The sequence below is a fragment of the Myotis yumanensis genome, unplaced genomic scaffold (assembly GCF_028538775.1).
Source record: "Myotis yumanensis isolate MYYU_CA2020_CCGP unplaced genomic scaffold, mMyoYum1.0.hap1 SCAF_5, whole genome shotgun sequence".
NCBI classification, from domain to species: Eukaryota; Metazoa; Chordata; class Mammalia; order Chiroptera; family Vespertilionidae; genus Myotis; species Myotis yumanensis.
The window spans coordinates 4,703,326-4,716,168 of NW_027223756.1; the positions used below are offsets into that span (position 1 = coordinate 4,703,326).

At 55.5% G+C, this 12,843-nt stretch overlaps 1 protein-coding gene across 1 annotated transcript; it reads left to right on the forward strand.

Moving 5' to 3' along the window:
* Positions 1 to 1,191: 1,191 nt before the first annotated feature.
* On the forward strand, positions 1,192 to 8,014 carry BOD1 (biorientation of chromosomes in cell division 1). Its single transcript, XM_070414389.1, has 4 exons — positions 1,192 to 1,668; positions 3,722 to 3,846; positions 5,790 to 5,986; positions 7,267 to 8,014. Exons 1-3 carry the CDS (start codon positions 1,204 to 1,206, stop codon positions 5,983 to 5,985), a joined length of 786 nt encoding a protein of 261 aa, XP_070270490.1. The 5' UTR covers positions 1,192 to 1,203; the 3' UTR covers position 5,986; positions 7,267 to 8,014.
* The last annotated feature ends 4,829 nt before the right edge of the window (positions 8,015 to 12,843 follow it).

The window sequence follows — 12,843 nt, forward strand, 5'->3', positions numbered from 1 at the left end:
ACCACTGATTTAGACACTCTTGAATAGGAAATGTCGGAGTGGAGATCATCCTGGATCTCTGCCTATTCTGCCTCTTCCCAGGAGCCAAAGATATTGCAGAATTTATCATTTACATCCCCTCCACTGCTTATTTAAGGTGAGGAATAACAACAGCAGACATAATTCCTGGTTTGCCCAGTTGAAGTAACAAGGGGCAAAAGTCTGAAAGGAAGAGAGGATAGTGGTGGCAGCCATTTTTTTTTTGTTGTTTTTTTTTTTTTTTTTTTTTTGGTATCAATTGTGGCTACAAAAAAAAATCAGGCCATAAAGCCTTATGTAGTGTATGATACCACCCAGCTCTTGGGATGTAGTATCACTGAGGTTAAAACACTGCAAGGTTTGGATTCAGAAAACCTGTGTTCAAATCCTCCTTTTCTGCCTCTAGCTATGTGATCAGGGCAACAAACTCTGTGCTCCATTTCTGCATTTGTAAAAGAGCAATTATAATAGTATCGGCTTTTTAGATTGTTGTAACGTAGTGTGTGTAGTTTTTAGCAGCCTGCCTGGTACATTCCAATTCTTATTGCTAGTTGTTGTTGTCATTATTATTATTATTATTGACAATATTGAACACCTGGAAGGAAATCCACATATGTAAAAAGGAATTTAGGGAAACAATTTCCCATTATTTCCCAATTTTCTAAAATACCCATGCGTTACTATTAACATCAGAAGGGGGAAAAAGAACCCGAAGACACTTCTGAATAATAGAAATTTGACTAATTCATTGTTTCCCGATTTCCCCTCATCATATTGTCTAAGGAGGCCGAGGGAGTGCAGGTTAAAAAGCACAGATTCCTAAGCCCCGACCCAGAACACGTGAATGAGTATCTCTAAGGGATGAACCTGTTAATCTACCCCTTTAATCAGCCCCGCGGATGATTCTTATAATCAATCAGGCACCTAGGGAGATGCTCATTTACAGAAAGGGTTGCAGTGATGGACCAGAAAGCCCCCCGCCTGCGTGTTGCGGAAATCACGACGGCCTACGCCTACAAATCCCATACTGCCCCGCAACTGCCCGCGAGCGGGTCCGAGGCCTGCCGGGAGTTGTAGTTCCGGCCCGCCCGCCTTCTTCCTGTAAGAACGCCGGAGATGAGTGCTGCAAACCTCCCGCCCCACAAGGCCAATGCCAGAGGTGACGTCATCGGAGGAGCGCCCGGGATGGAGCGGGCGGCGTTGGCCGCTTATTCCACCACCTCCGCCGCCTCAGAACCTGCCTCCTCCACCTCCTTCTCCGCCTCCGCCCCCCGTTTCCCCACTGCCGCCCTCTCCTCCTCCGCCCCCTCTTCCCTCTACCCCGCCGCCGCCGGCTCCGGCTCCCGCTTCTCCGCCCCCTCTGCCCGACCTCTGCCCCTGAGAATCAGCCGCATTGGGTCTCCCTCGCGGGCGCGGGGCGCAGGCATGGCGGACGGCGGCGGCGGGGGCGCGGGGGGCGGCGGCGCGGGCCCGGCCTCGTCGGGGGCGGGGACGGCCGGGGCGGGCGGCGGGGGGAGCGGCGGCCCCATCAACCCGGCCTCGCTGCCTCCCGGGGACCCTCAGCTCATCGCGCTCATCGTGGAGCAGCTCAAGAGCCGCGGCCTGTTTGACAGCTTCCGCCGGGACTGCCTGGCCGACGTGGACACCAAGGTACTGAGGCCGCCTGGGCCGAACGGGACCGGGACCGGGACCGGCGGGAGGCCGCCCCGGTGGCAGCTTTGCATTTCCAAAGCCGAGAGGAAAACAAAAGATGCGTCTGAAAATCCCAGCGGGGAGGTTAGGCCGCTGGGGGCAGCACCGGGCGCCTGCGGAGCGATGCGCACGTGGGTCGGGCTCCCAGCCCCGCCGGTGAGCTGTGCGATGGAGCCCGGTCCGGGGCTTCTCCGGACTTGGGGTTTCGGTACTGGTGTTAGAGCCTGCACCCTCGCTTTGCCCAGAATGGGAGTCTAAGCCTCTCTCACAAACCTCGCCGTGTTCGTAGCGGGGAAAGCCAGGTAAGCAAGCGAGGAAGGTGTGGGCGCCGCCACCAGTCTGGGAGCTGCCCGCCCCCTTTCTCCAGCTCTGCGAGGCAGACTCGCGCACGCGGCTGCGTGAAGGCACCTGGCGGAGAGCCGGCACCCTGCTCTATGCTCCCCGCTGGCCAAAGGGCATCTGATGCCTATTTTCCATCCTCATGCCATAGGTCAACCCCTAAGAAAATGCTCCCTCACTTGACCTGGCTGCCAAGGTCCTCCCTTTGGTTCCTAGCAGCTCCTGAGTCTCTTACTCTAGCCTCCGCCCTTTTATCTTCCTCCGCCAGGAAGGGACTCTCAGCCCCAGTTTTTAAAAAAAATCCCAGGGAATGTCTGCATTGCCTGCCTTAGCGTGGGTCAGCCGCCCGCTGCTGTGGCGGGGGAAGGTGGCGCCCACTGCCCTACGCTGGTCTAGACGGGAAGGTGGGCGCCAGGAAAAAGGAGCTGCTAGGCAGATAGTACCTGAGAATTTTAACTCCATCGTCTCCCTGCCTTCCTCCTTCCAGGGTTAGTGGAGAGTCTTTGTGTCTGTGAGTCCGTTTTCTTGGCCTGTTGGAAGAGTCCACTCGTGAAGTGAAGGCCTGCTGATGCTTATCTGGCTGTGAGCAAACTTTGGCCACAGTGACACTACGTATTAAACCAAATCTGTGTGGTTTATAATAGGCATTTGTTCTGCTATAGGGCTGTGTGTCCCCAGAGCTCAGCTGGTCTGGGTAGGCGTTAGCCGGGTGGCCCAGCTCTAGGTTGCAGGTTGCCAAGGCTGGGATCCAGCTATGGGTTGGGGTTAGGTCTGCTGCACGTATACTCATTCTAAGTCCCAGACTAAAGGGGCAGGGGCTGCCCAGGACATGGGTGTCCTGGAGGGTCATCGGGGCACGGAAAGCCACTAAGATTCCATTGGCCAGAGCAAATCAGGGCGCTGAGCTCGGCACCACTGGGGGAGGGGCGAGCGGTGCACGGATTACACCTGGTTTGGAGAAGAGCAGCTGGCGGTGCCAGCCGTTTCTGGAGGCTCAGGGCTTGCATTCCTTGTGTTCACCAAGTCCCTCTCGTTTTGTTCTGACGCAGCTGGTCTAGAATCAGTAAGGGCCTCTCCGCTCCTTTTTGGATATTCCGTGCCTCCCCCAGTGTTTCGTGGGCTTTGACTTCAGTCACGTTCCTGTGTCCGGCTGAGGGTGGGGGGCCCTTCTCTGGGTGCAGAGGCTTTCCTGAGCCTTGTTGCTGAGAACACCCCGAGAGCGAGGTGGGTGGGAACAGCACAGCTTTCCAGTTGGCAATGACTGCGAGTCAGGTTGTGGGGCTCGTTGAAGTCACAGAGCTGGTAAGCGATGGAGCCGGCCTAGAACCCAGCCCTTTGGTTCGGAAAGAGCCTGGGTCTGGCCTGTGGGCAAGCTGTTAACTTTGTCTCAGCCTAAATTCCCACCCCTAAAGGGGGCGGGCGCGGGCTCATAGGCCCCCCCCTCCCCCGGAGAGTTACTGGAAACGTGAGTGAGATAACAAAGCATCTGGCACAGGCCCGCCATGAGGAGGCGGGCACTCGTTGGCATTAACTCGCGCTCTGCCTGCTGCGCGACCATGGAATGCAGTGAAGAACCTGAAAGTCCGTGTCTGTGAAAAGCCGTGTTCTGAACGACGTGACCAAGCGTCGGTGCGTGTAACTGCTGACCTTGCCCTTCTTTCTGACGTTTTAGCCAGCGTACCAGAACCTGAGGCAGAAAGTGGATAATTTTGTGTCAACACATCTGGACAAGCAGGAATGGAACCCGACGATGAACAAGAACCAGCTGCGGAACGGCCTGCGGCAGAGCGTGGTTCAGTAAGTACGCGGGACTGAGAGCGAGAGGCGGTAATGCAGGGCCAACACACGGAGGCCGGTGAGGTCACTGTCCGGCCCAGGTGGACGGTGGCTCCATAGGAGCTGCAGCAGACTGCTCCATTATTAAAACTCACGTTCAAGGACGCGCAGAACTCTGCTGAAATTCTTGCTGGTTTCTCCAACCTGCGGAGGCTTCCTGTGCACATCCCTACGGTGCATCCAAAGTCACTCCAGCTGGGTTGGGCACGAAGATATTTTTCCATTGATTTTTAGAGAGAGTGGGAGAGAGAGGGCAAGACAGAGAGAAACATTGTTGTGAGAGAAACACATTGATTGGTTGCCTCCTGCACGCGCCCTAACCAGGGCCTGGGCCAGGGAGGAGCCTGCAACCCAGGTACGTGACCTTGACTGGAATCAAACCCAGGACTCTTAGGTCTGCCGTCCGACACTCCATCCACTGAGCCAAGCCGGTAGGGCTGTCTGTGATTCTTGCTAACATTTTGAATTTGAGGCAAATTCTAATGCCGTTTGGAATGAAGATTTGCTACTTGGGCCTGGAGTGTTGTCACCAGTGAGACCCTGCAGCCCCAGCACCGGCCGCTGGCTGGCCGTTCAGGCCCAGAAGCTGGGTCCCAGGTCCACAGCGTGGAAGGCTTCGCAGGCATCGGGCTCTGCTCTTGAACCTGATTGTGACCGAGTCTTTTCTCTACGTGATCTCTGCCCATTTCCCTGCTGCGTTAGGCTCCGTCTCCAGGAACGCGAGCCGCTCTGGCTTCCCCTGATCCACACTGTGCTCCCCCCAATCAGGCGGCCACACCTGTGAATCTGCCAGAGATGGGGGTGCAGTGGGAAAGTGATGAGCTTGTGGCTAGGGAGGGGTGCCTGGCACGGCGCACACTGTGTCTCGAGCTCCGCTTGGAGGGCACGCGCTGCCTGATGCGGTCTCCCTGAAGGTGCCTGGCTCTAATGGCGATGTGTTACACCCAGGCTTCCTGCCGATAAGCTGTCCGCTCCCCCCCACCCACCCCCCGAGGCCAAGGCGCACTTTGCCACCGTTCAGCCTCAGTGCCCAGGGCCTGTGTCTCGTCTCACTGGTCGCCGTGGCGTCCTCTCATTGGTTTCCTGGCCCCGTCTGCCCAGTCACTGCAGGACCTGTTTCTACCCAAGCAAAGGCTTGCCTGGCCCAAGCGCTCTCACGTCTAAAGGAAGAGAAGTAGAGCTTACCCATGTGCTCTTGATGGTATTCGCATATTTCAGTCCTCGGAAAACACTTTGGTTTGAACCTCCATGGGCTCTTTTCCAACTTTTCAAATGTAATGTGTTTCCTGTCACCATATCTTCCTCATTACCTGCCAAAAATTTTGGCTAATTTTTGCTCTACTCATAAAGGAGTTGGGGTGGATTTTAGCCCCTTAGGAGCTCAGAACCAATTTGTTTCCTGTCTGTTTACAAGTCCCTAGTGTGTGTTCTAGGTCACAGCCGCGGGCCCTGGGGAACTGTGGGACGTGGCCGTGCATTGGTTGGAGTAGCCAGGTTGCTGCGGGAGCCTCCTGCTTTGGCCAGAAAACAGATGTGAAGGAGATGGAGCCGCACGGGAGGCTCGCTGGCTCCGGCAGCACGATGACGGTTTCAGCTCTGCCCGTCACCAAGTGCTTCAATTCCCTTTCACTGGGTCAGGCCTTTGCGCGTGGTCCCGGCACAGGGAGGAGGTGGCAGTGGAGGAGACTGTGAGTCAGGCGTGATGGTAGCTTCTGGTGGGGAGCTGCTGCTCTAAAGTGGAAACACAGCAACTTGAACTCTGAGCTGATGGGTCGCCTTGGAAAGAACTCCCTGGAGTAGCTGCAGCTTTGACCGGGGGGTGTTTGCTGGGCTCCCACATGACACTGCTGGGGACGAAAGGTCTCAGAGTGACTGAGTAACAATGATCTCTGTGTCTCCACAAGGTCAGGGATGTTGGAAGCTGGAGTGGACAGAATCATTTCTCAGGTGGTGGATCCCAAACTGAACCACATCTTCAGGCCACAGATAGAGCGAGCCATCCATGAGTTCCTGGCGGCCAAGAAGAAAGAAGCCGCTCCAGCGCCCCCGCCAGAGCCGGAGAGCCAGGACGCCCCGGGCCCCCCCCAGGACGCCTCCTAAGGTCCGTATTGTCCTAGTGCAGACAGTCGTCTCTGACTTACAGACAGCGAGTGGGTGATGGAAGGGAGCCGTCACTGGGGAGCCGTCTTGTCTGTGCAGAGAAGTATAAGCAGATGGGCCTCACCAACCACCTAGTCCTTTCACTGCGCGCTGAGGAGTAGCCTCTTCCCAGTCAGTGAGGAGTCTGTGCCCCGGAGCCCAGGGTCCCAGCTGTGAGGAGGCGCTGCCTTAGGCACCCGCTGGGGTGGGGAGGCGCTGCCTTAGGCACCCGCTGGGGTGGGGAGGCGCTGCCTTAGGCACCCGCTGGGGTGGGGAGGCGCTGCCTTAGGCACCCGCTGGGGTGGGGAGGCGCTGCCTTAGGCATCCGCTGGGGTGGGGAGGCGCTGTCTTAGGCATCCGCTGGGGTGGGGAGGCGCTCCCTTAGGCACCCGCTGGGGTGGGGAGGCGCTGCCTTAGGCACCCGCTGGGGTGGGGAGGCGCTGCCTTAGGCACCCGCTGGGGTGGGGAGGCGCTGCCTTAGGCACCCGCTGGGGTGGGGAGGCGCTGCTTTAGGCACCCGCTGGGGTGGGGAGGCGCTGCTTTAGGCACCCGCTGGGGTGGGGAGGCGCTGCTTTAGGCACCTGCTGGGGTGGGGAGGCGCTGCCTTAGGCACCCGCTGGGGTGGCTGGTGTGCCCCAGGGAAATTCAAATGAGAGTCCCTGCTTTTCTGAAATTGCTTAAATGTGGGTTTGCGATTTGGATATAAAATCAAGCAGTGCATTCAAAGGCGGCCTCGCCCTAAATGGGCTGACGTCTGCTTGAAACCCTGCAGGCTGTCCTGTGGTTAAAGGGAACTTCGTACCACTGTGAGTTACCAGGGCTCTTGGGCAACACACCCTCTTAATACCTTTGGGACTGAATGTTTAAAATCGGCTGTGGATGCACAAAGCACTGCTCCTTCAGGGTCTGAGCTGTGGCAGCAGTGGACTTGCACTTGGCCGTTGTTGGGGACCCCTGGACTTCCTCGCCCTCACTCTGCTTCGGGTCCTGTTTGTAAGGTTCCTCGGGGTGTCTGTTATTTTTGAGAAGCATCAGCAAGTGAACAAGCGGGAGCACCGGGCTCGCATGGGGCACTTGGGCAAGAGCAGAGCTGCCTTTGGTGCCCACGTGGGAGCCGCCCGCCACGGGCGTAAAACAGTCCCCTCACGCCCTCCTGGTCTAACTGTAAATTCCTTTAGGAACAGAAACCTCGGTCAGTGTCGTCTCATCAGTAAGCATTTTGATAGACTCTCTTCTTTTTAGACGATGCCTGGCATCTTCTGGAAGCTCCACTGAACAGTGGTGAAGTGGACTCAGTTCATAACGGTACGGCTTCAGACGAAGACAGGCCAAGGTCGTCGCTGATTTCACCTTTGACTTTGGAGCGTGGTCCACGCTGGTCGGGGAGCAGGTTTGGCGGCAGGAATGCTGGCCTGTGTGCCTCTGCCACGTGGCCAGCCCGTCCCAGGGACCACACCAGCAGACACTACAGAGAACTAAAGAAACACTACATCAACCAGGGTTGTCCTGAAACAGACCTTTATACTTGAACTTGGACTCTGCGTGTGGGCTCTAGGGTTTGTGCTCGGGGAAAACAAAAGCTGCGATGGAGGAAGGTGAGCGGTCCCACGGGGGCAGCTCCTGGGAAGGGCCGCGGTGAGCTGGGAGGGGTCTGTGGCCGGGCTTGTTGGCATTGCTTCTCAGAGCTGCAGACTAGAGTGTACGAGCCGTGCGCATCGAACGGCTTTAAAGTTGTTGTGACCCTCTTGTGCGTGAACCTTGTAGCTTCAGTGTCCTTTCCCCGAAGCGGCGACCAGCGCGACCCCACAATGCAGGTCGCCCCGACACTAGTAAAGGGAAAGTTTGCAGGCTCCCTGTCCAGGGCTGCTTCCTGCCCTGCCAGGATAGGAGGTCTTGGGTGTGTTTATTGTATTCTCATGTTTGCGTTTTTTAGAAAGTGGATGGTTAATAAATAGCCTAAGTTTTATAATAAAATCATTTGATACTCTTACTCTGAGGCTCCCACTAAATCTTAGACCCCCAGGTCCGAAAGGTAAACCTTCCCCCCCCACCCACCCCCCGCCTACATGCCACTCCTGGGCACAGCGCGTGACGTGGTGGGGAAGGGTCGAAAGAAGTAACGTGAACTGCCGTCACCCTGAAGCCACAGGCGTGGACGTGGCGGGCAGGTCCTCCCCTCCCCTGGACCAGTTAGTGCTGGTCTGCAGCTGAGGGCACTGCCTTATATTCATGTTTCTCAGGCTTGAAAGTGCAGGAGGATCACCCAGGAATCTTGGAAAAATGCAAATTCTAGTGAAAAATTTCTGTGTCGGAGCTGGGCATGTGTCTAAAAGCTGGTGATGCTGAGGCTGCTGGTGCTCTGCAAGCATAGTGCCCCCCCGCCCCCCCCGCCCCCCCCAGCCCCGGGTCTTCAGTTCTTAGTTGAGTCCGCTACTGGATATTGTTAACCTAATAACCTATCACCTGCAGAAGTCTTAACTTAACGTCATCAATAGGTTCTCGGAAACTATAACATGAAGCAAAACGAAATATAGCAAAATCCGTCCTACCACCGGCTAATTGGTATACACAAGAGCTTAGTTCCCATGGCAACCTGTCACAGAAACATCACCAAACTTCTACATAAAAGACCCAAAACACTGCTACTATTAAAGAAACAAACGCGAGCTATATGTACCTTTAAAAATGATGAATAGAAGCAAGACCATTATTTCCCAACCTGCTTATTCTAGTCCAGGGTCGGCCACAGGTGGCCAGTGTCCTGGCAGCTTGGAGGCAGCCCCGCCCTGCACAGGACATTGTGTTTCTATGACAGGAGTCACATAGACCAGAGATGATTTCGTCTGAAATGGTTATCAGATCCAGAAGTCACTGCATATGCCGCTGTTGGCACAGAGGACTGACTTTTTGGCTCAGGTGAGCCCAACTGAAAGGAAGTAGTGCCCATAATACCTTGAGTAAAAGTAGTTTCATTATCAGGCTGGGGAGGGGAGTCAAGACCAACGGCACTAGGGGAGCTGGCAGAGGTTTTCTCTGAACTCCCCTTTTCTGCCTAAGGACAGATCCTCCAAAAGGAACTGAATTGTCATTAATCCTCCTTCTGGGAGTTTCATCAACCAGAGAAGATTGACTTATTACAGGAGAGGAGACCAGAAGTCCACACTACACCCAGACAAACTGTCACATACTATCATACCCCCCATCTACTCAAGGGCCCATTTGTCTTTCCTAAAAGTCATTTACTCTCCCCAAAGATGCCTACACATCCCCTTTCCTCCTTCCTAATTAAGGTGGTATTTAAGCCAGAGTTCTAAGCCATCTCAGAGAGTTACTCATTTTTCCCTGGGTATCTCCCACGTATACATGAGGGACACATGTTTAATAAACTGTTACTCTGTTGTTCGTGTTTTCCTCTTGTTAATTTGTCTTTTATTACAAGAGTCTCAGGTAAGAACTCTGTAGGGAGAATTATTTTTGTTCTACAACAGCAAGAGATTGGATGCGGCAGAAGCTAAACCAAGTATCAGAGGCTGAATGTGGTCAAGTTTTATCCAGCACGCGATGTGGAACAGCAGTTGGGTAAAATCTCGAGTCTGGGGCTTCTGTGAGAAATGAGGTGTTACGCTTTGTTCTCCCTGAGCCCTTTTGTCCAGCTGAAAATCTGCCTGGGCTTGGCACCCTTCATCTGATCACTGCATGGAGGCTCTGTCACATACGGCTTCTCTACATTCCTTTCTTGCTGTGCAGGTCCCCAATCATTCACTTACCCAACGTTACAAGTCCTCAACTATCTGGGCTTGCCTTCTCCCCTTTAATTTCTGCTTACACACTGGAGCTTTTTTCTGAGTTCACCTGTTTCCTGTAAGGCCTTGCCAATCACAGGTAATGCCACCATAACACACTGCCAGCACTCTACTTCCCAACCTCTTCCCTAATGGCCACAAGTTCGTTAGGCCCATGATCTGCCCCCGAGTTACTGCTGCCCAGTCCCTATCGCTTCTCCTCACCCAGCCCCACCTGGTGGCTCAGAGACTACTTGTAATCTTTGACCTGATCCCTACTTCAGGGTCACACAGTATGAAGTGACAGCCCCTTCCTGAAGGAACCAGCCAGAGGGTGGTAACGATGAAGAGAAGAAAGGGCTGAAGCAGTGAATCCATGGCCTGGGACAGCGCCTGCCAGCTGGAGCCGGTGGCCTGGCTGACTCCGGGCGTGGCTACACCAGCAAACAGAGGGGCCACCTCCCAGATTGGGGGCCAGGCTGGCCCTCTATGTTCTCTATTCACACCGTTATCATCTCCACCCGCCCCTCTGCTTGTGTCTCTTGCTGTGGCTCAGTGTCAGCCACAGTGGTGGCAGCTGCCTGTCTCTGGTACCTTCCCGGGCTCATTCCTCATACACCAGTCAGACTGCCCCGGACGTACCCACAAAATCGGGTCTAAATCCACGCAGCCCTTTTCATGAGCTGTGGCAACTAACAGAAACTCACTTATCCTATATAATAAAAGGCTAATATGCAAATAGACCGAACGGCAGAACGACTGGTCGCTATGACACGCACTGACCACCAGGGGAAAGACGCTCAATGCAGGAGCTCCCCCTGGTGGTCAGTGCGCTCCCACAGGGGGAGCTCCGCTTATCCAGAAGCCGGACTTGGCTAGTGAGCGCAATGGTGGTGGCGGGAGCCTCTCCTGCCTCCACAGCAGTGCTAAGGATGTCCAACTGATGGTGTAGGCCCGCTCCCCATGGACATTCCCTGCGGCTCCTGGACTGCGAGAGGGCGCAGGCCAGGCTGAGGGACACACCCCTCCCCCGAGTGCATGAATTTTGTGCACGGGGCCTCTAGTATTCCATAAGTTATTAGGATTGTACTGGTTTCCACTCCAAGCACAAATCCCTGCATAAACGCTTGGGCAAGGGAAGATGAAAACACAGTGGACATTATTGGGTCAAATCTCCACAAAGGAGCGTTGTCACATGTCATCGCTTTCCTCATGAAGCCTGTGCTGGGAACACCTGGTCTGCCGGTGACCTGGACACCCAGGACCACTTCCACCTGCCCTGGACCAGCCTCCCACCTCCCCACATCGCTGGGGATGACGTCGGCACAGCCACTGCTGGGAAAGTGGCCCTTGATTATCAGTGGAGTCCTCAGCTCCAAACCCTGACTGAGCTCTGGGAGACCAGCTGGACCGCACAGGGGCTGGGTCTACCCAAGCCGGTTCCCGGATGGCGGGCCCGCTGTCCTAGATACACGGGAGAGGGAACCGTTGACCTCCCACCTGTGAGACAGGTCAGGAGGAAAACACCAAAACACCATCCATATTCCCAGCAGAACAGAGCTGTTGCCGGGCCCTTCCCTCGCCATCTGGAGGAGCTGGGTGATGTGCTGGGAAACTCAGAAGTATATTATGTCAAGATTCTGGGGAACGACCATTAGCGTGAGTGGAGCTGTGGAGACAGGCATGTCTCCTCCTTCCCTTCCCCTTCACTGGCACCCTCCCCCGCTCTCCCTAAGGGTTAGAAGAGCAATCCCAGGCCTGGACCCCCTCCAGCCCCCCTCCCCCTCCTCTTCTCCCTCCCCCTCCCCCTCTGGCTGGTAACAGATTCCCAATGAATGGCTCCAATCTCCCTCTTGTGCAGAATAACAAGCAAATCATTCCCGCGCTCCTCCCGCAGGAGGGAGCAGACGCCTCTGTGAGTGTGGCTGCACTTAGGAACTTCCTCCAAAGCCTGCAGAGCGGAGCCGGAGGAAAGGCTAACAAATGCCCCCTCAAGGTCAGAGATCAAGGTCAGCGTCAGAGCGATAAGTCATTTGATGGTATGTTCCTCCCCCAAACCTATAACCTCAGTCTAATCAGGAGAAAAACAGCAGACAAGTCCCAGTTGAGGGATGTTCTACAGAACAGCCGACCAAGGCTGCTCACACCGTCAAGGTCACCAAAGACAAGGAACATCTGAGAAACTGCCACAGCCACGAGCAGCCTACGAGAGGGCCCTGGGCCATTTCTCAGGGCGCTCCCGAGGACTTGGGGGCCAGCGTCCCATGCGAGTGTTTATCCCGTAACCACCGGCCCGAATCAGCTATTTCAACGGGGTCGAGACACTCCGTTGGTTCCTATGGGAAGCTCTGAGTGGATAATAAAGGAATAAAGGCCCTAGCTGGTTTGGTTCAGTGGATAGAGCATTGGTCTGCAAACCAAAGGGTCCCAGGTTCGATTCTGGTCAAGGGCATGTACCTCGGTTTGATTGCAGGCTCCTCCCCGGCCTGGGCCCTGGTCAGGGCGCGTGCAGAAGGCAACCAATATATATGTTTCTCTCACATCAATATTTCTCTCTGTCTCTCCCTCTCTCTTCCACTCTCTTTAAAAACCAATGGAAAAATATCCTCGGGTGAGGATTAGCAAGAACAACAAAAAGACTTTAAAAGGAACGTTTGTGACTTGCAAACTGCTGATCCCGGGACTGTTTGGACCGGCAGATGCTGCAGGAGCCGCCTCTGTATGGAGTGAAGCATTTGGAAGAAGCGTCTGGAAGCAGCGCGACCACCCATGTCCCTCCCAAGCCCTTGCCCACAGGCAGCCTTGCTCCACGCCAGCGTGCACCCTCCCCTGAGTGCAGTCTGTCCTGTGAGTTCCGCTGCGCTGTGGGAACCGCATCCCTGCTAGTGGGCGCCTCCAGGAAAGGACCTGAGCCCCCGCATCTCCCTGCCCGCAGCTCACAGCGCTGGGTGGGCATCTATCACACGTCCCTTCCTCGCAGAGTGGCCCTGGGCCGCAGAGCCAGGGTGCAGGGCGGGTCCCCGGTAGAGGGCACACT